At 42.7% G+C, this 25,375-nt stretch overlaps 1 protein-coding gene and 1 long non-coding RNA gene across 3 annotated transcripts in view; one reads left to right on the top strand and one right to left on the bottom strand.

Moving 5' to 3' along the window:
• Positions 1–15,514, bottom strand: LOC113182999 (uncharacterized). 2 transcript variants are annotated; one of them, XR_003300817.1, is made up of 3 exons: positions 15,426–15,514; positions 1,728–1,815; positions 1–201 (listed from the first exon to the last, which is right to left on the bottom strand). It is a non-coding gene; the product is annotated as an uncharacterized LOC113182999 (long non-coding RNA). The 2 variants fall into 2 exon arrangements; XR_003300816.1 differs by lacking the exon at positions 15,426–15,514 and adding an exon at positions 15,344–15,419.
• The window catches only part of Eno4 (enolase 4), a 22,888-nt gene continuing 12,857 nt past the window's right edge, over positions 15,345–25,375 (top strand). Inside the window, exons 1-6 of the mRNA XM_026389180.1 lie at positions 15,345–15,509; positions 19,282–19,410; positions 20,312–20,502; positions 22,395–22,540; positions 24,724–24,893; positions 24,989–25,120. Coding sequence (XP_026244965.1) covers positions 15,345–15,509; positions 19,282–19,410; positions 20,312–20,502; positions 22,395–22,540; positions 24,724–24,893; positions 24,989–25,120 — 933 coding nt within the window. The remainder of the gene's footprint in view (positions 15,510–19,281; positions 19,411–20,311; positions 20,503–22,394; positions 22,541–24,723; positions 24,894–24,988; positions 25,121–25,375) is intronic.

Genomic DNA, 25,375 nt, shown 5'->3' on the forward strand with positions numbered 1-25,375 from the left:
CAGCATCCCTCCCCAGATGCCCTTGTGTGAATCCTGTCATCGTGGTTCACAGAGCCACTGAATGTACACGTGAATTTGCTCAGACCCAGCAAAGGAGAGCCATCATCCCTGCAGGACCCGCCGAAGCATCGAGTCGGCGAGCTGGCACAGGTGTCCCATCACCGTCATGGGACCATCTCCTTGTGCTGTAGTTGCTGCAGCCTGGGGGTGACATTATGCTTGTTTTATGATGTTATCAAAACAAAACAGAAAGCAAGAGCATATCAGCCCATAATGTGGGACTCCACCTCTGCAGGTACTTTATGGTCAAGTAAGAAATTCAAAGAGCACTTCACAATATTTATTAGAAGTTATCAGGAGAACCTCATCTCTAACAATCATTATTTGTCTCTCAGGCATCATTTTTCTCCTGAAAAATCAAATCAAACAAGAAACTATTTAGTGAGCACCTACTATGAGACAGGTACTGTCCAATCCAGCAAACCTTCTAGGATGTTTTTTTCATTGTCATCTTTTCTTTCTTCAGATATTTAAGGTAGAGATCAGAATACTTCAGTTTTCCCTTTAAGCAGTTTTATTATTTGCAACAGTTTAACACTTTAATGGGTACCAAGAGCTTTCTGTGTAGATTTTTGTTTTGTTTTTTCTTGCTGCTGTTGTTTATTACCCAAAGCATTCCTTTTCTTTTCCTGCTCTCTGATTTTTAGGGAGAAAAAAAAAAAAAAAACTAGCATCTGGGGTCTGAGACCACTTGAAACAGTCTGGGCTGGGACTGCTAATGACCTCCCAGAGATAACCCAAATTGCTGATTTAGCAAAGCCCATTCTTGACCTTGACACAAGACAAGACAGGCAAAGGGGAAGGACTTGGGAGGGGGTCTTGAAAGAAAAAGGATCATAGAAGCGCTCAGATCTCGCCAAGCCCCCTCCCCCATTCAGCAAACACCTGGCTGAGTTGGAAAACATGACCGGTCCAACCTTCCTATTGGCACCAATTGAAGCTGTCAGCTCTCGCTTGTCACCAGTTGCACTGGGAGGCCCCGGGCAGCCACAAGAGCCCTAATTAGGCAGAAATGACACTTCTACAACTGACCTGCCAGGACCTTTGGCAAACCATTTAACATCATTAGTTAACATTTTTTAAAAGTGTGAATGTAAATGAACAGCCAGTGGCTTTCAATGGAGTTTGTCGGTGGCATCTCCCCCCTCCTTACTCTTTCTCTTTTTACATGAATAGTCCACTTGTTTTCTCCAGAATTGGAGGGAGGCACCGAGGAAGAAGGAGGAAGAGGACTGGTCCTCTGAGCTCAGAGACATGTTAGAGCATAAACAAGCTCAGAACAGCAGAGAGACCACCTCTCCCTGCCTTTCTAAGGGCTTGAACAGAGACAATCTCCCAGGGCCACCTGAGCAGAGCAGGGAGACGGCATGACACTCCCCCACCCCACCCCCGAGGCCAGGCTGCAGCCAGGTGCCCGGTACTCGTGAGTGTGGCCAGCCACAGCCCCAAGAGTCATCTCCTGGCTCAAGGGTACCTCTGAAATACCCTCTTCCAAACCTCTTCTGACTCGTTGGCATTCTGAACAGCAGACTATGTGGCCGTGACTTAGCAAATATCTTGCGTGTGACAGTTCTGATGTACCCAGTCCCTCTGGGAAGGTGCACAGTTCTGGGGGTGGTTTTCTCAGACACCAGTTGGATACTTACACAAATGAGCTCATTTCCTACCTGCAGCCGTTATTTCCCACCTCGAATCACACTTCATTTTGTTCTTTGCTTTACACCCACAGAATCCGTACACGCCAACACTCTCCATCTGTGGGAGGGGAAAAGAGTTTCACCGTGTTACAGGTCGTTTTGTCGGTTTCCCCCATGGCTCAAAAGTCGCCCACTCCTGCTGGCTGACAGTCGGGAGAGGTGGAGGAGAAGACCAAGTTGAGGGGGACCGCAGAGGAGGTGGGCTCCTGGGGGGGCCTTTGCACTTACCACCCACTTGTTGTTGTGTGGCCTTGGGCAAAGTGTTTGGCCCTGAGTCTCAGATGTTTTCATCTGTAAGACAGAGATAATGCCTCACTGTGTCAAGTGAGAAGAGAATAGATGAGTACCACGAGAACCGGAAAGCACAGTGTACCCATAAGGACTTGGCCGATGGATAAGAGCTGCTAAAACCAAGGAACCGCGCCAGGCTCTTGTCACTCTCTTATCCTGGAGAGGTGGCATGGAGAAAGTGTCCCCCTGCTTCCCCAGGCACACTCTTCCAAGTCACCAGCACATCCATCCCAGGCCCCCACCTGTCCTGTCCTCCCCGCTACTCTACTTATTCTCAAAAGGGCTGTAAATACACCAAGACAAGCGCAGCTGGGTAAAACAAATGCCTCAACACCGTGGTCCCTTAGTTAGCACACAGCGGCGGGTCCATTCAGATGCACAGTGGATGTTTAACCAAGTTCAAATGCAAGAGCACAGCTTCCAGATGTGGCTCTGCAAAGGCAGCCCAGGTCCTAAATTGGGAGTTGGACTTGTCCCTGAACTGAAGATGACTAAAACCAAGCAGGCGGTGTGTGCCGCATGCCTGTGACTAGCCGTGAGAGCGAAGCCAAAGAAAACAATCTGAGTTTGGGGCAGAAAGAGGGAAAATACTGAAAAACGTCCTTAATAACAGCAAATGGAGAGGGGGAAACTGCTCATCACGATGGAGCGTTTAGTGCTTTTAAGCTAAATACCTCAGCATATTAAGCAAATAGAGAAAAGCCAGCTAGAAGATGTCATCAAATTGAACCGCGCAGTGCTCAGAAAGCCTCTAGGAGGTGTCTGCTTTGACCCCTTTTCCCGTCACATGCCTGGTCCCAGCCTGCTTGTTTAGTATAGCCGCTCCCCTCCAGCTGCGGGGCTTATTGAAAAGCTCTCACTCCCTGCCTGGTTTTGGCACATTTTCCGCAGGTGCCTCCTACTGCGGCCACAATGGGCTGCTCGGGAGGTTTAGACCTGTCAACAGCTACAGGGGAGGGGGGGCAGGAGTGGAGGGGGCACAGTCATTGTCTTAAAGGGCCAGTGACATTGTGTGCCGCCACCGCAGAGCCTGCAGCACTGGCACCTGCTAATGAGATGAATCCTTTCTCCCGCTCCCTCTTTCTCTCTTTAATGATTTAACTTGATCGCTTTGGTTCCTTTCTGGAAGGGGAATTGCTCCATTGATCATATAAAGTAATTGCCTGTAAAACACTGCTCTGCAGCAACTACGTACGACTACTTCCCTGGCTGAAAATGTCACAGCAATTGAAAAGCTCTTAGCCCAGTTCAAGAATGAGGTTGCTGAAGAGAACAGTCTGCATTCAGCCCCCAAGTACTCGTGTGTTGGGAGAGTTACAAGTTTTGGGGTGTGACGGATTTTTTTTTTTTAAGACAGAGGATTTACCTCTGGTGGTAGGGTGTGATTTTTGCACGAGATTGTGGGAAACTCACCAGACACATCAAAACCAAAAGCGAAAACTCCCTCAACACTAAAAATCAGATATTTTCATTCAGGAAAAGAAATTGTTTTCTTAATTTCTCATGGGTTCAGAAAGACACCCCCATGGACCCAGGGCGGGTTAGGAGGAGAGGGAAGAAAACCAGACCCTTGCCCAGGAGGGGGCGGGGGCCTTGGTTTGGGAAGCAGGGAATGATGCTCTAGTTGTCTAGGGTTGATGTTTCTGACCTGTCACTTGGCGGCAGCAGCGACACACTGTGGGAACGGGACCACACACTTGAGGAGTTTTCATAAATAGCTTTATTAAATAGTCGTTGCCACGCCAATGTGAGGGAGTAATTCACCTGGGGGAAAAATCACTTTGTGATAGGGAGGAAACTGCCGGGGAAATAAACACGAAGCCTGTTAGTGATGGTGTCATTGTCCTCTGACAGGTGAAAGCCTCAGTTTGTATCTGAATAAGAGAGACTTTTTCAAGGTAATTGGTGGGAAGCACCACTTGCTGCATGTCAGGCTGCCAGTGACCAATTTAGGAACAAAGCTTCAGGTGAATCACCTTTCATCTGCACGAGCCAAGGGTTTTCTTAGTTTTTATTTTTGGTAGCTGATGAACTAAGGGCAGTCGATGTGCTCATTACTGTACTTTCTTAAAAAGGCAAAAACATCCACCTGCTTACTGACAAAGAGAACTGAGCTATAAAAAGACTGTCTACAATTATAAATCTGAAAAACCTGTAGGACTTTTTACATTTAAACTTTGTGAAAGGTCATGGGTACAAGTTCCATAATCGTACATAGGTTTTTACATTTTATTTTCTTGGAATTTAGGGACTTGGGATCTTACATTTTAAAGTCTTTTAATATTGTAAGATTATATAAGATACTCAGGGCGATTACAGAAACAATACCAAAATATACAACATACACTAAAATGTATTTTTTTCTCATATAGTGAGAATTCAAAAGGAGGGGGAGGTGTGTTTAAATTTAAGTCCATTAAGTAAACTAATTCCTGGATATGTAAAAATTAGGTTGAAACCAGAAGCTGAAATTTTAACTCTTATTGGAAGATCTTTTATTTTTGTCTGTAAAATGAAATAATAAGATATATAATTAGACAATTACTATAGAACTAGATCAAATATAGAACTAAATGATTTCAAAAGTTCGGCCTGGCTTTGAGTCCCTTATCTAAAAAACAGTTTAGACAGCCTCTTATCAAAAAAATATATTATGGGAAATAGATGAGTGGTAAGTACGACCACAAGATTATTCTTAGCAACTTTGCCTATTAGGAGGTCAGGAGAGGAAAGTGGGTTGAGGTTAGCTCAAGAACAGGGGAGTCTGGAAGATCCTGGGGTAAAAACCAAAGCCCCACTGGCAGAGAACAGCTCAGGAAGCTGGAATGCACAGGGGAGGCCTGGGAAGGTGGCTCTCTGGCTGGGAAGGAGCCCAGGGTGGCCTGCCTGCTGCTGGTCCTTGGGCTGGGGCTGCATCCTCTGCAGGACTCTGGGAGAGAGGGTGCGTTGAAGAGGAGAAAATCAAGCCACACAAGCTCCACATCAGAGGAATGACTGTCAAATCTGATGGACAGGCTCCACTTCTGTATCATCTTCTGCTTTATTTGTGCATTAAGAGGTCTGACTAGCATCCAAAGTTCCCCAACATGAGATCCTGCTTTACAGCCTGTTCTTCACGGGACCTCTGCAGCACGTTTTAGACCACCTGACTCCACAAGGCTGAAATTAACCTTTAGCTATGGAGGTTTGAACTTCATACTAAACAGGGCTTGTAAAGATGTCAGGCAGGCATTTAAAACTAAAAGAATGCATTTTCAAATGTTACGTTATTCCTGTGCCCATGTACACCTAACTGATTAAATGTACCCAGAGTGATGAGAATTATATCCCAGGCTAATATGGGATTGCCCTGAGTGGTAACTGCTAACTCTTCCTAACTCAGACCTGTAAGTTTGCTCTGTAATAAGAGTCACAGACACTTCACCCTGAACACTTTATTTACTTGGTATATCCATATGTTTATTACAGACAAGGATCTCATCCACCAAAAGTTAACACATAGAAATGCTAAGATCCTTTATATAAGAAATAAAAAGCTAACTTCAGGCCGATGGGTAAGGGTACCTATCCAGACATTTGTATCTAGTATAGAAGGTTCATGTGTTTTCCAGTTAGAGAATGATGTCAGTCTGAGCTTTGCTTTGTGGCTCCTGAATGAGCACAGAACCACCAGCTCAGGGGAGAAAAAGACTCTACAGTGTTATGCCTCTGCAGAATGCATGGGATTGTTCTAGATGAAGATTTCAGCACGGCTGTGTGCTGCAGGCAGACATCACTGAGGCTGCGGGAGCTCAGGCCACTCCCTCCTTCAGGAGCAGGCTTGCTCCACGTTTCCATTCCCTACTTTTTTTTTTTTTTTTTTTTTTTTTTTAGTATTCCATCTGCAAAGCTTCCAGTCTTTCAAAAGTCAGAGAGCACTGAGTAACCCAAGGAATTTCCCGTACTCCTAGTTTTCTCAGCTTGAAGCAGATCACAGCTCCCTCCTCCAATCAGATCCTTCCAGAGTTACAGCTTACTTAAAAATATCCACTTAAAATGGATGCGCTTTACGAGTAACACAAGTGTGGCTGATTCCCAGGACCAGTTACAGATGCCTCCTCTAAACAAAGCCTAAAATCTTATCTACATGTTTTGTCAAAAACAGATGAGACAGCAGGATGTAATGAGCTACGTAATCCCCAAGCCTAAATTTAAAGAGCCAGGTAAATCTGTCATAAACCAAAGAATCATAATATGGACCAATCTGGACGTGACTGCTAAGCCTTAACCCCAGAGGACTCCGGCAAGTGTGTGACATATCTGACCACCAGCCAGGGCCTAGTTTGTGCCAAGGATAGTGCTTTTTTTCTCTTTTTTCCCTTGGCATTAAGGCTTGAAAAAGAATGTGAAAAGTTCAAGGCAGGCCCTTAGTGAATCTGAGTCAAACACACACACACACACACTCTTTTTGTTCTTATACAACAAATAATATTCAGGGATAAAGTCTATTGTACACATAAGTAAAAAAAAGTTCATATAATTCAGAATTCTTTGTTTTGATTCCATCTCTGGCTTTTGCAGATTTATAATTATCTCTCCCCAAAAGGCAACTAATTTTCCGTGTGTCTGAAGCACAAAAAAATATTAATTGAACGGATAATATTTTCTTTGCAAACATCTTCCTTAAGATTTTTAGGACTGGGATGTAGCTCAGTGGCAAAGCATCTGCCTTGCATTCGCAAAGCCCTGGGTTTGAACCTCAGTTCCAAAAAAAAAAAAAAATGATTTTTAAATGGCTGTATTTGTGGTAAAGCAATAAATGATGATACACAGAACACAGATGATACTTTAGAACACTATTTATTCTAAAGCTTATAAAGTGATAGGCATAGTTTATTTGAATATTCTTTAAAATGAAAAAAGTTACAATTATAACTTTGTTCTTATCTTAAAAATTATGGCTTTTGATTCTGTCTTTTTAAAATCAGTACAGGAACTGACAGCTTGGCTATAAAGAAAAACATTTAAGATCAGGCAAGAAGTTCAGATTAGATCCACAAATTAAGTCCCAGAAATTGTTGGCATGAAATAATTCTACACCAAAAAGAAATGTTAGTAGTTACCTCAAATAGAAATTCTTCTTTAAAAATTCTAAAGGTAGAAAATTCCCGTAGGAGGAACAGAGATCTGAGCTTAACTGAGATGGCTCTTCTCTACAAAATGCCCTGCTTTGGGAGTTAGTTTCAAATCTTGTCTATTTTCAAACTCTCGTCAAGGTTAAAAGATTAGAGTGCAAATATCTGGATGTTAACCCTGAGAAGGACGATCACCTAGGAGAGCTTGGTGATACTATAGATCAACGGACTGTTCTTCCGTCTGACAAGAGTCTAACAGTAGATGCTGAACGTGCTCAGCCTGGGAGGGGAGGCAGCTGCTGGAGTTCAGAGGGAGAATGTAGACCTGGGTTGCTTCCCCAGCTCACCTTGGCCCCATTTACAGGCACAACAGAAGAAATGGGATCAAGGCAGGCACCCAGAAACTTCTACTGCAAACCTCAGCTTTGTCTCAATATTTATTTCAAGTCAAAGTATCTTCTCAAAAAAGCCTCCTCCCACCATCGACTCAGTTTTCCATCCTGAGTATCACTACATTAAACTCCTTGGACTTTCCTATCTGCAAACTGCAGCAGTTGAAAGAGCAATGCAATGACAGTCCAGGCCAAACGTGAGCATTGTTAGTGACGTGTTAAAAGCACTTCCACTTGAGCAACATCTCAGTCTTTCATCTCAACAAACTTTTCTCCTTCAAGTATTAATGGAAATACCATTTTCTGAAAAAGCGATTCTGATCACACTACTATTTCTATAATATCCACTTAAGGTTTTAAATGCACGATCACAAAATATAACCATTTTGCCACCAAATCATACATTATCAGGATCAATCACATTCTCCTTTGCTAGAATATAACATAATTTGGTGCATCAAAATTTCGATATGGAAATTTAACCAAATGCATTCAAGATTCATTTACATGTCACCTTAAATGGGTCCAATGATGATAATTTATATGACAGTCATATATGAAAAAGATGTGGTTAAATCAGAATTGAGAAATTTGCTTAAAATGATCTTATTTGCTACAAGTCCTGGGAATGTACTCCCCCCAAATCATAATTCTTCAAGAAACATAATTCTCATTCTGCATTGTGGCCAGTATTAAGAAAAAAATACTGAAAGAACTAGAATTCTCAGATTGCTTAAACAGAACAAAATAGGTGTCATTTCCAAAGGGCAAATCAAAGCAGAAAAAAAGAGAAAACAACAATCATGACACAAAACAACCACCATCCTATAGTTGGCTAATAATTATTGTTAAAAGTCCTGTCTCAATTTTTTGACAACTGATTTTTTTAAATGCATAATAATTTGGCGGGAGCTTTAATACCGCCATGAGATTCATGGCCAGGCCTGTAGAAATCATCAGATATAAAGGCAGAGACGGTCTTTTGATTTTGGTGCTAATAAGAAACAGATAATTCCTCTTAAGCAGATGAACTTAAAGTACATTTTCAGGGAAGTTAAAATCCCCTTCAATCAGGTTCTTAAGTTTAATTACGAAAAGTCAAACAATTTGTTAACTCTCATTCAAGCACAACAAGACAGAAAGGGGCGCATCTCCCAGGGGCTGGCACACCAACCCAATCGATATTCGCAACAGTAACAGAGGAAACACTTTCAGCCACAACTTGATGAAACGTCTAGCTGGTCCTCTTCATTCAAATTCTTTCTCTTCTCTGCCTCTATGTAGAAAATATGTCTAACATTTTCTTCACCCACAATAAGTTAAATAGCCATCTTTATTTCGCTACTTGTATATGAAGAAAAGAAGTACAGACAAAAAAACTCGGGCTTTACAGGACATTTCATAAGCAATTCTTTTATTTGTCCAGCACTTACACCATGAAAATACCAGTAAGTTGCATCTACTTCTATGAGGTTAAAAAATTATCTACTTAAAAATGGCCAAATAGCTTGCTTAAAGAATATCTTTGCCTGATCTCTTCCTCTTCTCTCTACTGTCTGAATTCACTGGATAATTGCCCTACTTCCAGTTTCACTCTGCCCATACAGAAATTGTGTGTCTGTTCCCTGAAAAATACCAATTAAACTGCCCGCGTAGCATCTCCAGCAGTATCTTTGGGTCTTTGGTGTCAAAGGCCTTTGAACAAATGACCGGAAGGCTGAACCTAAAACAGCCTTTGATGGGATGCCAGCTCAAACACTCACTTCCTGACTATGGGCTCCAGCTCTCTGCTTTACTTGGGAAGCCAAGACAGAAATAACACATCAACTTTATAATGCATGAATGTAAAAGGTTAAAATAAAAGTGTTAGATTGCCAGCAAATTTAATCCCACCTGAAAGGTCACAAATGTTGTTTTTAAAAGGGTCCCTCTTTATTCAATTAAATCAGGATTCCCGTACAAAACTAAATAAAGGTTTTTAAAAAATACTATAAAATGGATAAAAATGTCACATCTCCTTTTCCTTTATTTTTTGTCATTATTTTCAATAATAACATTGTTTACTCTGTGTAAGGCACAATAGGAAGAAGGAAGCCTGCATGGATTTTTATTTAATCTCATAATGATACTATGAAATGGAAATAATTCAATGAAAGTCATCTAGGAATTGGGTTCAGAGAGGTTAAGTAATTTGGTCACACAGCTGGAAACTCAAAGAACCAGGATTTGAACCCATGACATATGATTCCAACATTCAACACTTCTAGGCTTTCTTGGCTGCATCCATTATCAAATCATTTCCAGGTGAAGGCTTGGTCCATGTTTTAGAACAGTGGTTCTCAACCTTGGCTGCATGTTAATAGTAATACAAATACACACAAATATGTGTGGGCCCCATCCTTTAGAGATTCTGATTTAACAGGCCTGGAGAAAGGCCCAGGCATTGGTATTTTGCAATATGATAGCAGTGAATAAAATAATGTGTGTCTTTATAGTGCTAAACTTCTAGTGGTGCTTTGATTCCAGTAAAATCTAGAATAGAATCCCTAGGTAATCTAATGTGCTGACTGGGAACCGGTGATGGAGGGAGTTAACACCACTTACTTACTCAGAGTCCTTTCTCTAAGACCTCAAGGTGACCAACTCTGGTTCCTTCAGACAAGGGCACAAGAGTCTAGCAACAGCAGGCCTGAAAGAGCAGAACCTACAAGAATTCTAGCTTGCAGAAGCAGTGGAGCAGGATGGGAAGGCAACCCACAGGCATCGGCACTGGAATCAGCTAGACCTGGGTTCAAGTTCTACCTCTGCTATTTATTAATGGTGTTAGCTTGGCCCGTGACTTACCTTTGACAGTGGTTCTGCAGATTCAGTGGGACAGTGGAAGTAAAGTTCCAAGCTTATGAAAAAGCTCAAAAGCAGCTGTTGTTTGTTTGTGTGTGTGTGTGTGTGTGTTTGTTTTTGTATACAGTATTACTACCACAGGGGTATTGACTATTGTCAGGAGATATCAGCAATTAAACCAAAAAAGGTTAAAAAAAACTACTTTTTTTTTTAATTGGTTAAACCATCCTAATACTTTTACTTAGCACCATTCGTTTTACAGGGACCCCTGGTTGGCGATCCTGTTTCCCATTCTATTGGTCGGGGAAGGTTAGCACATCATCACTTCCATCTTCTGGATGAGCAAAGGCAGAACTTTCTGTCTATTCTGTCTCCAGTTTCTAAGATTCTATGATTAAAGGCACCTGCAATCATGCTCATTAGTTCCCTATGAAAATGATATTCAACACAGATGTCAAATGCAGGGAAGAAGAATTAATAAGCACTTGATAACAACCCCAAAATAACATCTAAATAATCACTTCTGAACATTAAAGTCATGGCAAACAAGTTCCAATTTAAATGAAGGTATTGGGTAGGAAGAAGGGAAAATGAACAAATACATTTCCCTTTATCCTCATTCATTTAGGAAATGTCTGATAGAGTTAGCAATTCTTTTTGAATGAAGAATGATTAATTTCCTCTAACTAAGGGTCTTCCAGTAGCAGGTTGGAATAGGCTAATATATCCTGATATTTTATCATGGATCAGAGCTACAAAGCAGAAGAGATCTAAGATGGAAAGATCCAATTCAGTGGTTCTCAACCAAGGTCACGGAGAACATCCTGGAATCTGAGGAAGGGGCCCCCAACTCCATACATTTACCAAACAACAACCCCCAACACTGAATAAGGGCTTGTTGGTACATGTGTTCTTTTTCACATTTCATTCCTTAAATGAAATACAAAGGCGTCTAGAAGTACTACCGAATTTATGGTCATTGTATGTAACTCCTAGGAAATGTTGGGGGTGATAATGCTTCATTTTTGTTGTTAAAAAGGAGACTTCATATCTGAAAAGTTATAAAACCTGATCAGTCCAAACATCCTCCCTCTTTACTGAGAAGTCAAGATCTTTGAGATGACTGGGATCCCATTCCAGGGTTTCTCATTCCCAAATTCTCCCTGCCTCACATCATGCATGCCTTCCTGAGCAGGCACCAACTCACAGGATGGCAACAGTTGGGCCTCTAGCCTCTCCCCACTTCCTCTTTCTGAAGGAGGACAGCTCAGTCCCACCCTCTCTACTTGGATAAGTTCTAAGAACTTTCTAGATCTACTGAGCCTCTCCAGATTGATTCTTTATTTTCCTTCCTTCCCATCCCCAACTCCCAGGTTGATAATTTAAGGCTTAGCAACACCTTCAACCCCTTTCATGCTTTGGAACTGTGCCAGGACATTGAGTATCGGCATGAAATGGAAATTTGATCAGCAAGGTGGTAAAACAAGGAATATGTGATGTGAAAAAAAAAAAAAAAAGCACAAGTACAAGCAAAACTGCTGGTGCTTCTAATAACTATGGAAAATAAGAAAATGGGAATATTCAAGAATCATCATTTTATTGACTCTGGATCTGTCAACACTAACAGGCTGCTAATAAGTCCATGCAAACAAACTTCCAAAAGGCTTTCACTTCTATTATTTCAGTTTATTGCATAATGACTCTGTCAATGTGCGTGCTACTGTACCACCAGAACTTGTAGTGTCACTCTAAGTCTCTAAGTGTCATTGCTCTTTTGTCAGTGCCTAGGACAGTGCCTGGCACATGGCAGGCATTTAATAAGTATTTGTTAATTGAATGATGAAAGAAGAACAGGATGGCAGCTCACCATTATTACTGTTTATCTTCAAATTGTCTCTTCTCAGTCTTCAATCCTCCTATAACCTTTGACTTAACATCCTTCCCTCAATGTTTTTTTTTTTTTTTTTTACTTTTTTTGGTACTGGAGATTGAAACTCAGGGATGCTCTACCATTGAGCTACATTCCCAGCCCTTTTTATTTTGAGACAGGATTTCGATAAGTTGCCCAGGCTCCCTCAAATATTTTTAATGGATTTTTTTAAAGTTACATGAGAAACTCATTCATTTTAGGAAAACTAGATATGACCCATATATTAAAAGAAACTAAAAGTTCCCTACGATCCTATCCCCCAAGGGCCACAAAATTAACTTGCTCAGGGCCAGCCTTTCAGACTTTGTTCTACACATATGCACCCACACAAACACCCACTCAATATGTTCCCAAAAGTCTTTGCCCTGGACTTTGAGATTTAGAGTTTTTCCATTCTCCTTATGTCTTTTTTGTTCATTTCCCAGTAAGGCTCCTTGTCCTTCTCCTACAACCTAAATCTACTCCTCTCCTTCTCTAATATTTATATCCTTACTTCAAGAGGATTCTTCCCCCCTCCCATTACCCTCCAGAGCATTCATCTGTCCTTATTCCAACTTGAAACCCATTAGGATGTTTTGATCAGCAACTTGGGTCTTCCCATTGCACTGGGATGCCAGTGCTCCTCAAGTACCACCTATCTTTAACCCAGTGCAGCATGTTCCCTGGAGACAACTCATTTAACCCATTTCTGACAAATGCAGAGAACTAAACCCTACCTCAGGAGTCTTTGGTTTCCCATCCCCATCCAATCACACAGAGCCTTTTCCATCCTTCCTTCCTGTTCTGGCTCATCCATTTATTCTCATTCCTACCATTATCATTTAGACCCTTACACCTATATTATTTTCTACCTGGGTCTCCGACTTTCTGTACAACCAAACACCCATCAATCCTACCTATTAACGCCAGTTAACTGCTTCTATCTTGTCCATCCTGCATTCAGAAATTTGTGCTTCTCTCTCCTACTGAATGGGACTTTAGTTCCTATACAATCTCTCCAGACAATTTGTCATCCCCATTTCTCATTATTCCTCAAAACAAACCCTTTGCTCCAAACCAGGCTGGTGTATCATCCAACTCCCAAACACTTGTGAGTTAAGCATTTATTAACCAATTATAGGAAAAACGCATTAATTCATCCAACAAATATTTACTGAGCACCTGTTCTGTCAGGTGATGTACCGATGCTGTAGACACAATGGTGAATGAGACACACCAGGTCTGTGTCCTCAAAGAACTTAGAGGTCAATGGGTTATTGAGGGCAGCCCCTGAGACTTGATGGTCCCAGCCCAGGACACTTTCCACTTTTCCATTAAAATGTCAAATAAGTCAATATATCCGTGAAGACTGAAATTGGGGAAAGAGTTCAGAAGAAAGGAAGGGCTGGCCAGAGGGAGAGTTGTGGCTTGCAGCTTCTTTAAAGATGTGGGATTCAACCTAGATATTCAAAGATGGGTGTAGGAGAGTTCTGGGTATCGTCCATCCGGGGACAGAGGAAAGGCTCAAAGGTGGAATGGAAACAAGGGCAACAATATTGGCTCCATTGGTACAAAAGTTCCCTGGGCCCCTAGTCAGCAGAGCACAGACTCTTTCTTGGCAGGGCCCCAGGCTCTGCAGTGGACGAGCAGATGACTCAGCATCAGCTCCTAGCATCAAGGGATTTCCATCCAGCAAGGAGGATGAGGTAGGTCCGTGATGCTCTCATACCACAGAGAGGGAGACATTTCATGAGAGATTCAGAGAAAATACCGAGGGAGCATATCTGTGGGTAGGTGCATATCTGTGTTTGTTTACAATATTTATAGTCGCTTAGTTTTATTCATCTACCTTCACACGTGCATTTATGGAAAATAACTATCTTGTTTCCAGGTGCTTTCTAACTTGCTTCCTCATTTTATGCTAAGTGACTTACGAAGCAGGCAGAGTAGGTAAGATGATGTTTTCCAGACAAACAAGAGCAATGTAGATGTTTTAAGTGAACTGCGTAAGTTGGGAAAGTAAACAGGCAAAAGTAGAACAAGTACACCCTGTCCATCTCGGCCCGTTTTTGCTGCAGTGGAAATATCTAGAGCAGAAGGCGCACTTTAGGAAGGCCTCATGAATGATACCTGTGTAAGGTGCTCAGTAAGGTGTAAGGAAGCCAGGCAGGTAGTTTGGACTTAAAAGGGAAGGAAGTAGGCAGCCTCCCAGAAAGGGAACATGAGCCAAGGCCCTTCCTCCATTCCCCTTCATCTCCCAAAGTCCTGCCTGCATTACCCCACTCCTAGGCCTATCCTAACCATAACCATCCTTTAAGGTCCATTGCCCCCCAACCATTTTTCAGCTCACACTGTGCTTTCCTCGCATTGCTTTCACTCCCACTAACCTCCCCGGGGAGAGTGCATAAGAGTGCATAACCGTTTCTCTCCTGGGCATCACAGTGTGTGCAGCCAGCACATTGCTCGGCTCAGAGCAGGTTGTTTACAAATATCAGCTGACTGAACGAATTCCTGGGACCGCCACAGTTGCGTACCGACAGCCTGGGTTCTCATGTCCCTGCCTCCAGGGGACGAGGCCTGCCTGGCGCGGGCCACCTTCGAAACCAGAGGAGCTCGCTGGCCTCGAGGAATGAGGAGGCGGACGGCGAAGGCTGCACCGCCGAGTCCCAGGGCCACTGGGAAGCCGACGCGCCACCCGGGGTTCGTGCCCCAAGTAGAAGTGGGGTCAACGCTCCTCTGCTCCTGCAAAACGCCCTTCAGGGAATGGTTAAATAGTTAAATGTTTCCCCATCTGGAAAATCGTCGGGAAAAAGTGGTGAAAACGAAGCTGGGAGAGTCTCTGAGCCCAACCCCTGAGTCAACCCCTGAGGAGAGGGAGGGAGAGGGGCGCGAGGGGGTCGGGAAGGAGTGAGAGGTCCCAGCTGCAGGTGGAACCTCGCGAGATCTGGGGTCGGGATCTCGTTGCGTTGCGTTGCCTAGCGACGAAAGGACGCTCGCGGGCCCCCAGGCTAAACCCCGCTGTAGCCTTAAATCTCCTACCATGGGGGAAGAACGCGGCGGCGGCAGCTGTGGGATCACTAGGGAGCTGCAGAAGCTGAAGCAGCAGGCGATGGAGTACTACCGGGAGAACGACGTCCCGCGCAAGCTGGAAGAGCTGCTCAACTCCACCTTCTACCTCCAGCCTGCCGACGTCTACGGACACCTGGTAGGGACCTGGGACGCGCACCCTCCTCCCTCCAGCCCCTCTCCCCCCGCCCCACGCTGCGGCAACGCGCTGCGCTTGCGCCAAGAGCCGCGCATGCGCGGCGGCGCTGGGGCTGGTGGTAGGGATTCGGAGACGTTGGAGGCGGCGAGAGAACGTGGCAACGACCCCTGGGGCGAAGGGCTCTCCACAGGGAAAGTGCCGGAAAGGAGGGCGCCACAACACAAAGGACTGTATACAGATTTGTAGCTGCGGCGACAGCTCAGAGCCTGGCTGCCCCTGTGCCTTCCTGCCCCGTGGTCTTTTAGATGCGGACTTGAGTGGCTCCTTCTCAGTCATCAACCTTCAATGGCCCCATTTCGACCGTGGGACCAACGTCCTGGCATTTGCTAGGATTTGGCCTCAACCCATCCAGGGCCTCATCCAGCTGGCTCCCCTTGCTTCCAAGTGTCACTCGAATTTCAGGCCTATGCTCTTTGGCTTGTGCCAGCTCCTCTATCAGGGCCAGCTACTCCTTAAACTTCACCTTTCGCGCAGAAGCCTTGTCCACATTTTCCTGCACCAGGAGTCTTTGGGTGGATATATCGCATTTCCTATGTGTACTGTATTCCTTTGCATCAGCTCTAGAGAACTGAGCATAGGGGCCTTTCTTACCATGTCCCACAGTCCTCTGCCCAACCCTGAAATCTGGCACATGCCTTAGCCTTCCTTAAGTGGTGAGCAGTTGAAAGGAAGGCATGTGTTTACAGATCCCTAACTACTAGGCAACACAGCATCTGGAAGGAAGTGTGGTTGGGCTAGTGGAAGTTTGCACTATGGTAATGGGAAGCGAGGAGGTGGCAGAAGGACAAGCAAAGTGTGCAAGTGCTGTGACGGAGCATGATGTGCTGTGAGTGCACCAACTTACGTCTGAGCAGTTGACAGAACACTGTGAATGTTCCTTCCCTCCATGGTGTATACATCAAAGGTTTTTGGAGGGTCCAGGTGCCTTATGTTCACTGAGACCCTGTGCTTTGTGCTGAATGTTATCTCACTAATCCTTAGAACTACGGTGAGGTAAAAATGATTCTCCTTTTCCAAACAAAGAGCCTGTGATCCTTGAATTTAAATTATTTTTCAGTGATGAGGGGAAAAAAAAATCAAGCCAGCTCTGCATCCTTTTATCTAGCAGAGTACAGGTATCTGGCAGCTTATAAATTGTTTAGGGACACTAGTCACTGATATAATAAATGGAGGAAAAGCTATGGTGATAAAGGATTGTGTGCTAGATTGAGGAATAGCTCACTTTGTCTATTAAAGGAATTCTGGGATGGGGAAGATCCCTGTAGTCTGTATTGGCCAAGAGAGCTTTGAAGGATATTCAGAAATTGCAATGGCAAAAACACAACCTCCTTTCATTTTCTTAGTCATTCCCTAGTTTGGGCCATCCCTATTTCATCTAGTCTTTCCAGTCCATTCTTCATAGTGCTGCCTGAGTTCCTCACACTCTCTCACCCTAATTCTCTTGCTCAGAAATCTCCCGAGATTTCCCTTTCCTTGCTAAATAAGATCACACACTGTGGTACATGGTGTTTAGCCGCTCCCTCCAGTAACAGGCTTATCTTCTACTCCCCGATCCCTGCTCCTCTACACTGGACTGCTGTCCCCTACTGCCTGAAGTTTCACCTGCTTCTTCTTGCTCATCTGCCTGAAGTATCTAATCCTCCACTTTCCTGCATGTCTGCCTGTTGAAATACCATCCATCATCTAAGTGTTCACCTCAATTATCATTTCTCCTGTTTCTCAGGCTTCATAGGAATTCAGGGATGGAGAAGATCCCTGCAGGCAACAGCAATATAGTGTTTCCTCATCATAAAACTTATGAATGAAGGAGCCTTGGTTGGAAATCAGGCAGATCTGGGTTTGATCCTTAGCTCCAGCACTTACTAGCTGTGGGAGATTATTACATTTCTGGGCCCCCAATGGACACATCTCCAATGTGAACCTCTGATGGAAGTCCCTTCCACATTGACTCTAGGCTCAGCCATGTGACTGGCTTTGATCAATAGGACCTTGGCAAGCATGTCCAAAGGCTTGGTAAGTGCTGGCATATTGAGACTTGTCTTCTTGGAAGCTAGTCCTCATGCTGTGAGGAAGTCCAATTATCCTGCTGGAGAGAGAGATCATACAAAGAGGCCTTGGCAGATGTCACGCAGCCAGGGTCCCTGTGAGAAAGACGGCTGCCCAGCCAGCCTCTGGCTATTCTGGCCCTTGTCAAGCTTCCAGATGATTTCATCTGCATAGGAGAACCCAGACACAACCAGTGAAAGAATGACCCAGTTGAGTGCAACTCAGCAGAATTCTGAGCCAATAAATGGTTTCTGCCACTAAGTTCCAAGGAAGACTGTTTAAAGCTTTAGATCATTAAAACATGGGAATGCGATCTTGGACATTTTATTTCTCTGGAGCTCAATTTGCTCCTCTGTGGAATGGAGATGATACCACCTACCTTAACTAGATTGGGAATCTGATAACAAAATATACACAGAGTGCCCAGGGATGAGTTTGATAATCATTAATTTAAATAATAATTCTATTTATGCCAAGCACTATGGTGTGTGATACCATAGTGAAAGGAAGACATAGTCACTTTGAGGTCCATAGGAATGCTTCCACCATGCTTGCCAGAGCTGGTGGAAGCAGAGGAGGTGGAAAGGGGCCTGGCAGTGAGCACGGCCATAGAGTGGGTCAATGAAAAGTATTAAGCACTTGGAAATGTTAGTTCCCTTCCCCTCCAAACACAATATAGTACATTGAAGGTCCTAGGCACTTGGCACTTGTTGAACACAAATTATATAAGCTTAGTAACATTTTTCATCCCTTAAGTATATCCACATTCATTTAGGCACTTACTTTGTAGCACACAAACCACCATCCTTAAATGCTCAGATGGCTGGAAATTGCTTCTGCTTCAGGTCTGCAAGGCCCCACCTTTGAGCTGGCTTGTTGCTGTGTTAGAATATCTGTTGTCTAGGCTGAAGCCACTGGCTCTTTAAATGAATGACCAGAGACCTCATCTGCTAAATGGAAATAAAGAGAGTGAGGAGGGTGCAGCTTTGCTTTCCTTGCTTCTATCCTCTCCTCACCCCAGTTCCTCTGCAGTGAACCACCACCTGGAGATTTTTCACTCAGGGTCCTGGAGTGGGCTTTCCACCTTAGCTTCCTTCTCTTTCCTCACTCTTTTCCTTGGATCACTTCCAGCTGGCTTCTGCTTTTCCACCTCAATGAAATGGCTACTTCTAAGTTCCCTATGAGCTTTTTTGCCCACGTAGGACTACGCATGAGCTAGTGAGATGCAGTGACTGCACTAGTCTTCATCCTTTAAAGATCAGGTGCCTTGCTGGGAGGGATAAAATTCAGTCCTCCTCAGGTTTATTAAATTAGAACGTGTCACAGAGTTCTAGAGATATATTAGGGAATTGAGTTGACTATCAGAAGGCTTTCAGGAATGACATGAGACCTTAAAGTTTAAATTAAGAAAAGTATCATGGTTTCCATTGAGATTTCGAATGACAACACATTGCCCCATGTGCCAGAGACTTATCGTAGGGTAGAATCCAAATCTCAATGATGGTGAGAGCAGGCCTGTTCCCGTGGAGCTGTAGTCTAACCCCAGTGCCAGGAAGGACACTCATGGAGAGGTTTTGTTAAACTAGTGTAAATGTGAACAACCTTTTGAAGATAAATTAGATGTGCTATTCTGATTTTTGTTTTTGTGTGTCTGTGTGTGTTGAAGGCAAACTACTTTTCTAAACTTGCAAAGCCTCCCACCCTATGCAAAATAGTGGGTAAAAATGTACTGGATGGACTGGGGCTTCCAACCCTACAAGTGGAAATATTCTGCACCATTCAAAATTTTCCCAAGGTATGAGCCAGTTTAAAATGTGTTCTTTAACACATCTTGAATCCACTGCATTTATTAGCAACTTTTGTCTAAACTGTAGAAAATTAATGCTTTGAAATCTAGTGTTTGTAAAAAATATAGTTCATAGCTAGTCGTGTAAATGTGAGTCAACCAACCATAATTTATATTTTTGTTATGTTTAAGTGTAATTTTGATACAAATGTGACATGCTAACTTGAGGAATATCCAAGATGAACAAAAAAAAAATGAGGTAAAAATAGTTAAACTCTGAAATTACTAATGTGATGAGTTTAATAAATCAACATACAGGTTTATAGGTTTATATATTTATATATAGATTTATAGATATGTAGATTGATTTAAATGATTCATTTAAATAATTTCAGAAATTCATTTTAATTCGCCTTAATTGCACATTTGTTAGAAATTAATTTTGCTACAAACTCTAGGAGAATAATTATGATTAAACATGTTTATATCCTTATAGCTATTTATTGAAGAGGTAGTGATAAAAAATAAAGTTCAGTGTAGGGTTTACTACATTTTTTTTTTTAAATTTATTTATTTATTTTTTAGTTATTGGCGGACACAACATCTTTGTTTGTACGTGGTGCTGGAGGATCGAACCCGGGCCGCACGCATGCCAGGCGAGCGCGCTACCGCTTGAGCCACATCCCCAGCCCGGGTTTACTACATTTTAAGAAGTAGTAATTTTAAATGTTTCATGAAGTCAGGTTTTACAGTTTCAACAACTATAAAAAATCTCAAAGAAAATTATACATATTCTTATTTCCTTTGGAATTGGTGATAAAGACCATGCATGTTAAAAGATGGATTAATCCAATTTCCTATTTACTGTGAGAAATAGGGAAACCATAGATCACATTCATGTTATTTTCAGAACATCTGCTCCGTCATGATCCCCACTCACTTTGAGGTCCACGAGAATGCTTTGCCAGAGGTGGTGGAGGCAGAGGAGGTGGAAAGGGGCCTGGCAGTGAGCACCGCCATACAGTGGGTCAATGAGACTATCACCGAGGAGTTGCGGGGCCTGGTGCCCTCCAACCAGGCCCAGGTGGATCACATGCTCAGGTACAGCCTCCATTGAAATAGAAACCATCAAGAATATATAGAGTCTATTGTCTACATTTCACCTGCTAATAAGTCAGAAATTTACAGAGTTGGGAAGTCAATTTAAAAAGCATATATTAAGGCAGCAAAATTTAACATAAAATATTGTCTTTCTGCTGAAAATCCTGCTATTAAAATCTTACTATGTAAGGTTACATAGGGCTTTTTTGTCTTTTTTTCAGGCGTAGAGCATCCCTAGGATTCAGCACAAGGGAAGGATCAAGTTACTAAATCCAGATAATGTTCTCTCCCTCTTCTCACCCCTTCAGGGGCCACCTTTTGAGCTGCTCATGTCCTTCCATGTAGTCACAATGGCTGTTGCTTATACCCTGTCCTCCAACAACCAAGTCTTTTCATGCTTAGCTCATGGGTTGACTCCAAAAATCAAAAACCAAGGAAGCATTTTTCAGAAAGGGCTGTGTAAGTACAGCTCGGTACTGCACCAAGTAACGGGTTAATCACTTTTCCTGTTGTGCAGGCCTAAGGCCTCAACCCCCTTGGCCAAGCAAAAGCCAAGTGGATTTTCTTTCCTTAAGCTTTATCACTTTTTAAATTGTGTATAATGTTTTAGTTTGCCTCAAAGTCTTTTACCTTTGTAAAAGACTTGGTAAAGTAGTTTTTGGTTCTCTTGGAGGTTTTGAATGCCATTCCACATATTAATTTGGGGGAGGGGGGCTTGCTCCTGGACTGGTTCCTCTCTGGGTCTACCATAGAGATATCATAAAGATTTATGTTCTCCTGTTTCTGGATTCCATATTTTCCTTTTTTGACTTGATGGATTCTATTCTTGGAAAGTACAGGTGAGAAAGTGTATATGGGAAGTAAGGTTGTTGAGTTCTGATATATGTGGAAATGTTATTACTTTGTTTTCATGATTGATAGTTTGGCTGAATATAGAATTCTATGTCCAAATCAATTTCTCTCGGTCTGTTAAAGGCACTGCCTCACTAGCATCTAGATTATTCACAAATATAATGTAAATCTGACTCCCATGTCTTTTTATTTGCTTGCTTTTTGTCTATGGAAATTTTTAGTCTCTTTTTTAAAAATTTATTTATTCTGGGGGAGTAAAATTGTTACCTAGTTGTACTTAAGTAGCATTTCCAAACTTTTTAAAAGTATTCCCTTTAAAGACCCCCAGTTTCCTCTTCCAAAAATAAGACATCAGCCACATACTGCTTTTTGTGTATTCCATTGTGTATTCTTGAAGGATTTGTCTTCTGAATGTCATTTATACAAAAATAATTGAGTAGCCCTTCATCAAATTAGGTCTTTAAATTTTTTATATTTATTTTTTAGTTTTAGGTGGACATAATATTTTTAATTTTATTTTTACGTGATGCTGAGGGTCGAACCCAGTGCCTCACGCATGCCAGGTGAGTGTGCTACCACTTGAGCCACATCCCAGCCCCAGGTCTTTAAATTTTACTTTGAAATTGCAAACAGAGGGCTGGGGTTGTGGTTCAGTGGTAGAGCCCTTGCCTAGCATGTGTGATGCCCTGGGTTCAATTCTCAGCACCATGTATAAATAAATGAATAAAATAAAGGTTCATCGGACTAAAATGTGTGTGTGTGTAATTTTTAAAAATGCAAACAGAACTCAAGTAATTTAAAAAAAGAGCCCCTGAAAATCATTAAACATTTCTTTCTAGGCCAAAATGAATTTCAGTTCTTGAACAGTTTTATAACACCAGCATTCTTTTTAGGTCTTGGAAATTAAAGCTGATTTGTCCTTAAGTTGCCATAGAGTATATTATTGAAGCACACTGGGGTCAGGTCAACTCTAAAACTCAACCAAAAGCACAGAGTGGTATTCCTAAATGTCACTGTAAAGCTGTTTTCTCGCCATTAAGGTTATTCTTCGTAAAGAAAGTACAAGAAGACAAGGAGAGGAAAGAACTAGAGAAGAGCCTGGAAGAGTCAGTAGTGCCAGTACCTCCACCTGTAATGCCACCGCCATCCGCTCCACCTCCTGCCAAAAAGAAAGGGCAGAAGCCAGGTTGGTGGCCAGATATCTTCAGAACCTTTAGTGACAAACATGAGAGAAAGAAAGGCTGGCTGGCTCCCAGCCAAGTGCCACCCACCCTCCATGCCATGTCCCTGCTTGAAGCTGCTGTGCTAAGTCAGACCCACATTACCCTCCATTTTTATTTTTGAGAAAAAATGATTAGTTTATCACTTAGAAGTGAGCACTTGGTAAATAAAGTGCATTGAGGACTGTGGGTGAAGGTCAGTGTAGAGGTTTGATCCCCAGCACTACAAAAAATAAAGAAGTTAAAGTACATTGAACAGTGGCAATGAGTGGTAGGGTGGGGATGGGATGACACTGGGGAACTTTCACCTCCTCAGTAAATTGCCATTAAGTAATCAAAGGGCCACTCCATATTTTAGAATACTGAATCCTTTGATATAATGTAAATCCGACACTTTCCAAAACCAACACTTTCTCGGGCTTATGTCACGCGTAAATAAACATTTTCTTTAAGCAACTTTGGTATTTTAAAGCACATTATACAGGTATCACTTTGCCCTTTGCTTCCTGTCTTCCAATAGGTAGCTAACATTAGCCCCTCCGGTGTGTTAGTGCTGGAACTTCTGCTGTAATTGTGCTTTTATGTCTACTAAACTGAGGGTTCCCTGCGGGGATGAGTGACTCCTGCCTCATTCAGCTTGCCATTGCTAAAGTCTAGCATGATGCCAGGCACAGCCAACCACCCAGTAAATGTGGGTACCGATGAATAAGAGAGCACCAGACCAAAAAGTGACCAAAGAGACCATGGAGACAGGTCCTTTATTTCATTAATAGCAGCTGCTGAGGTCCAGCAAAGGAAAGAGAATTGACCAAGGCAAAATGTTCCTGGGACCCAGGCCAGAGGCCTCCCAGGGTCCCAACTGACTAGATTCAATCACCCACCCAAATCTGAAATGAGAGAAAATGATACAAAAAGAAAAATGAATTTAATCATAATTTGGCCCAAACTGGAAAGACAGCTAATCTGCCTTCTGAATATTATGATTTATAGGAACAAAGCCAGGAAATATACATATGTAGATTCAGCCAGGCTGTGCTAGCTGAACGATTATGTTATGATTCTGATTTTCCAAATTGTGCTGGTGCCAGGGTTTGGGGGCAGGGGCAGTTTAGCTTCCATTCTCAGTGTGAGACTATCACCTGTAGGAAGCTGTGATGGAGAAAATAGCTTAATGAATAGGTTAAGGGGAAATGGCTGAGGCTAAGAAGGAAAAAACAATTTGGGGCTTTTAATTTTAAATGGGCCCCATTACGAACAGAATCATGCTAGACCTGTCTTCTGTCCCAAGAGTGAGATGATCACTATTGAGTTATAATACAGGCCACCAATGGATGTTAATTTGGCAGCTGCTTCTGACTGAAAGAACTTAGACTTTATGAGAGGAGAAAATGTAGGAGGGGACAGTAACTTGCTAGGCACTAGATATCTAGGTATCTGGATATCTGCTGGCTGCTTAGGCATCTCATCTCCACTGAGGACCTGAGCCAGGGTCAGTAGCTGTGGGGGGGAGGACAAGAGAACATTACAGGTTGATGATGAATTCTGTGGTACCTGATCAGACAGCATGGCTGAGAACCTGTGAAAGATGGCAAAGATTCTGGGTAGACTATTGGGCCTAAGGCATTTCTAGAGATGGTAAATAACACGGAAGCAAACATGAGTTTAGGATTGGTGAAGAAGGTGGCAAGTTAGGTATACACATTGACTAGATGCTTAACAGAAGGTGGGGTATGCAGCAGCTCAAAGAAATTCAGAGAAGCAAAGGAGTTAGAATTCAAAAAAACCATCCAAATCCTTTCTTCATTCACTTTTTGTAACATATTGCACAAGTTTTTTCATCTCTTGAAGCCCCAGCTCACTTACATAGGATGTTGGATAAGAAACACCTACCTCATTTGACAACTGAAGGAGTTGATATTGCATTGGCCTCAAATTGCTTAGACAAATTCACAGTTCAGAATTTTGGGGGGATCGGTAAGTGAAATCAAACAGAAAACTTCTGGGCACTTGAGGTGGAGAACAGGTTCTTCCTAGCCTGTTTTTAACCTTCATTTTTGCTGGGCATTCCCAGCTGTCCGTGAAGCATTTAAGATACAGTCGTGTGACAGTCCAACTTCCTAGAATCTTTTCTCCTGTCTTTTTCCTCCAGGAAGGAAGGAAACCATCACAGAGAAACCTATCCCGCCTGCAGAACCTGCTGAACCCGTGCTCTGCGGCAGTATGGCCATAGGAGCTGTGTCACTAGCTATTGCCAAAGCCAGCGCCATACTGGGCAGTATTCCTCTGTACTTGAACATTGCATTGCTGAAGCACAATCAGGTTAGGATTTGTTTTATTCCACCATGAGAAGCCCTGAGGGGCTCAATGTGAATGAACCACATTTCTCATTTTCCCCTTCTTTCCTCTTATTTTAGGAACAGCCAACAACACTAACTATGCCTTTGCTGATGGTATCTCTCGCCAGCTGTGGGAAGTCATCACCTGGAAAATTAAATTTAATGAAAGAAGTGATTTGCATTCCCCATCCTGGATTGACAACCAAACAAGTATCTTATATTACTCCCAGACTACATTTTCTTAAAAAAAAAATTTTTAAAGTAAAGAAAAAACCAAATACTCCATCACTGATGATTTTTTTAAAACATAGCTCCCTTATGACACCAAAGGGAAAGAGAATTAAAAACAAGAAAAAATATTTTAGGGAAATCAGGGAAGTGGGAAGAAAGTAAGACCCCCAAAGGGAGCAGACCCTGTTGATGTCTGGTTTGACACAGCACTGGCTCATGCCTCTGAATCAGAGA

The sequence above is a fragment of the Urocitellus parryii genome, chromosome 5, assembly GCF_045843805.1.
Source record: "Urocitellus parryii isolate mUroPar1 chromosome 5, mUroPar1.hap1, whole genome shotgun sequence".
In the NCBI taxonomy this organism is placed as follows: domain Eukaryota; kingdom Metazoa; phylum Chordata; class Mammalia; order Rodentia; family Sciuridae; genus Urocitellus; species Urocitellus parryii.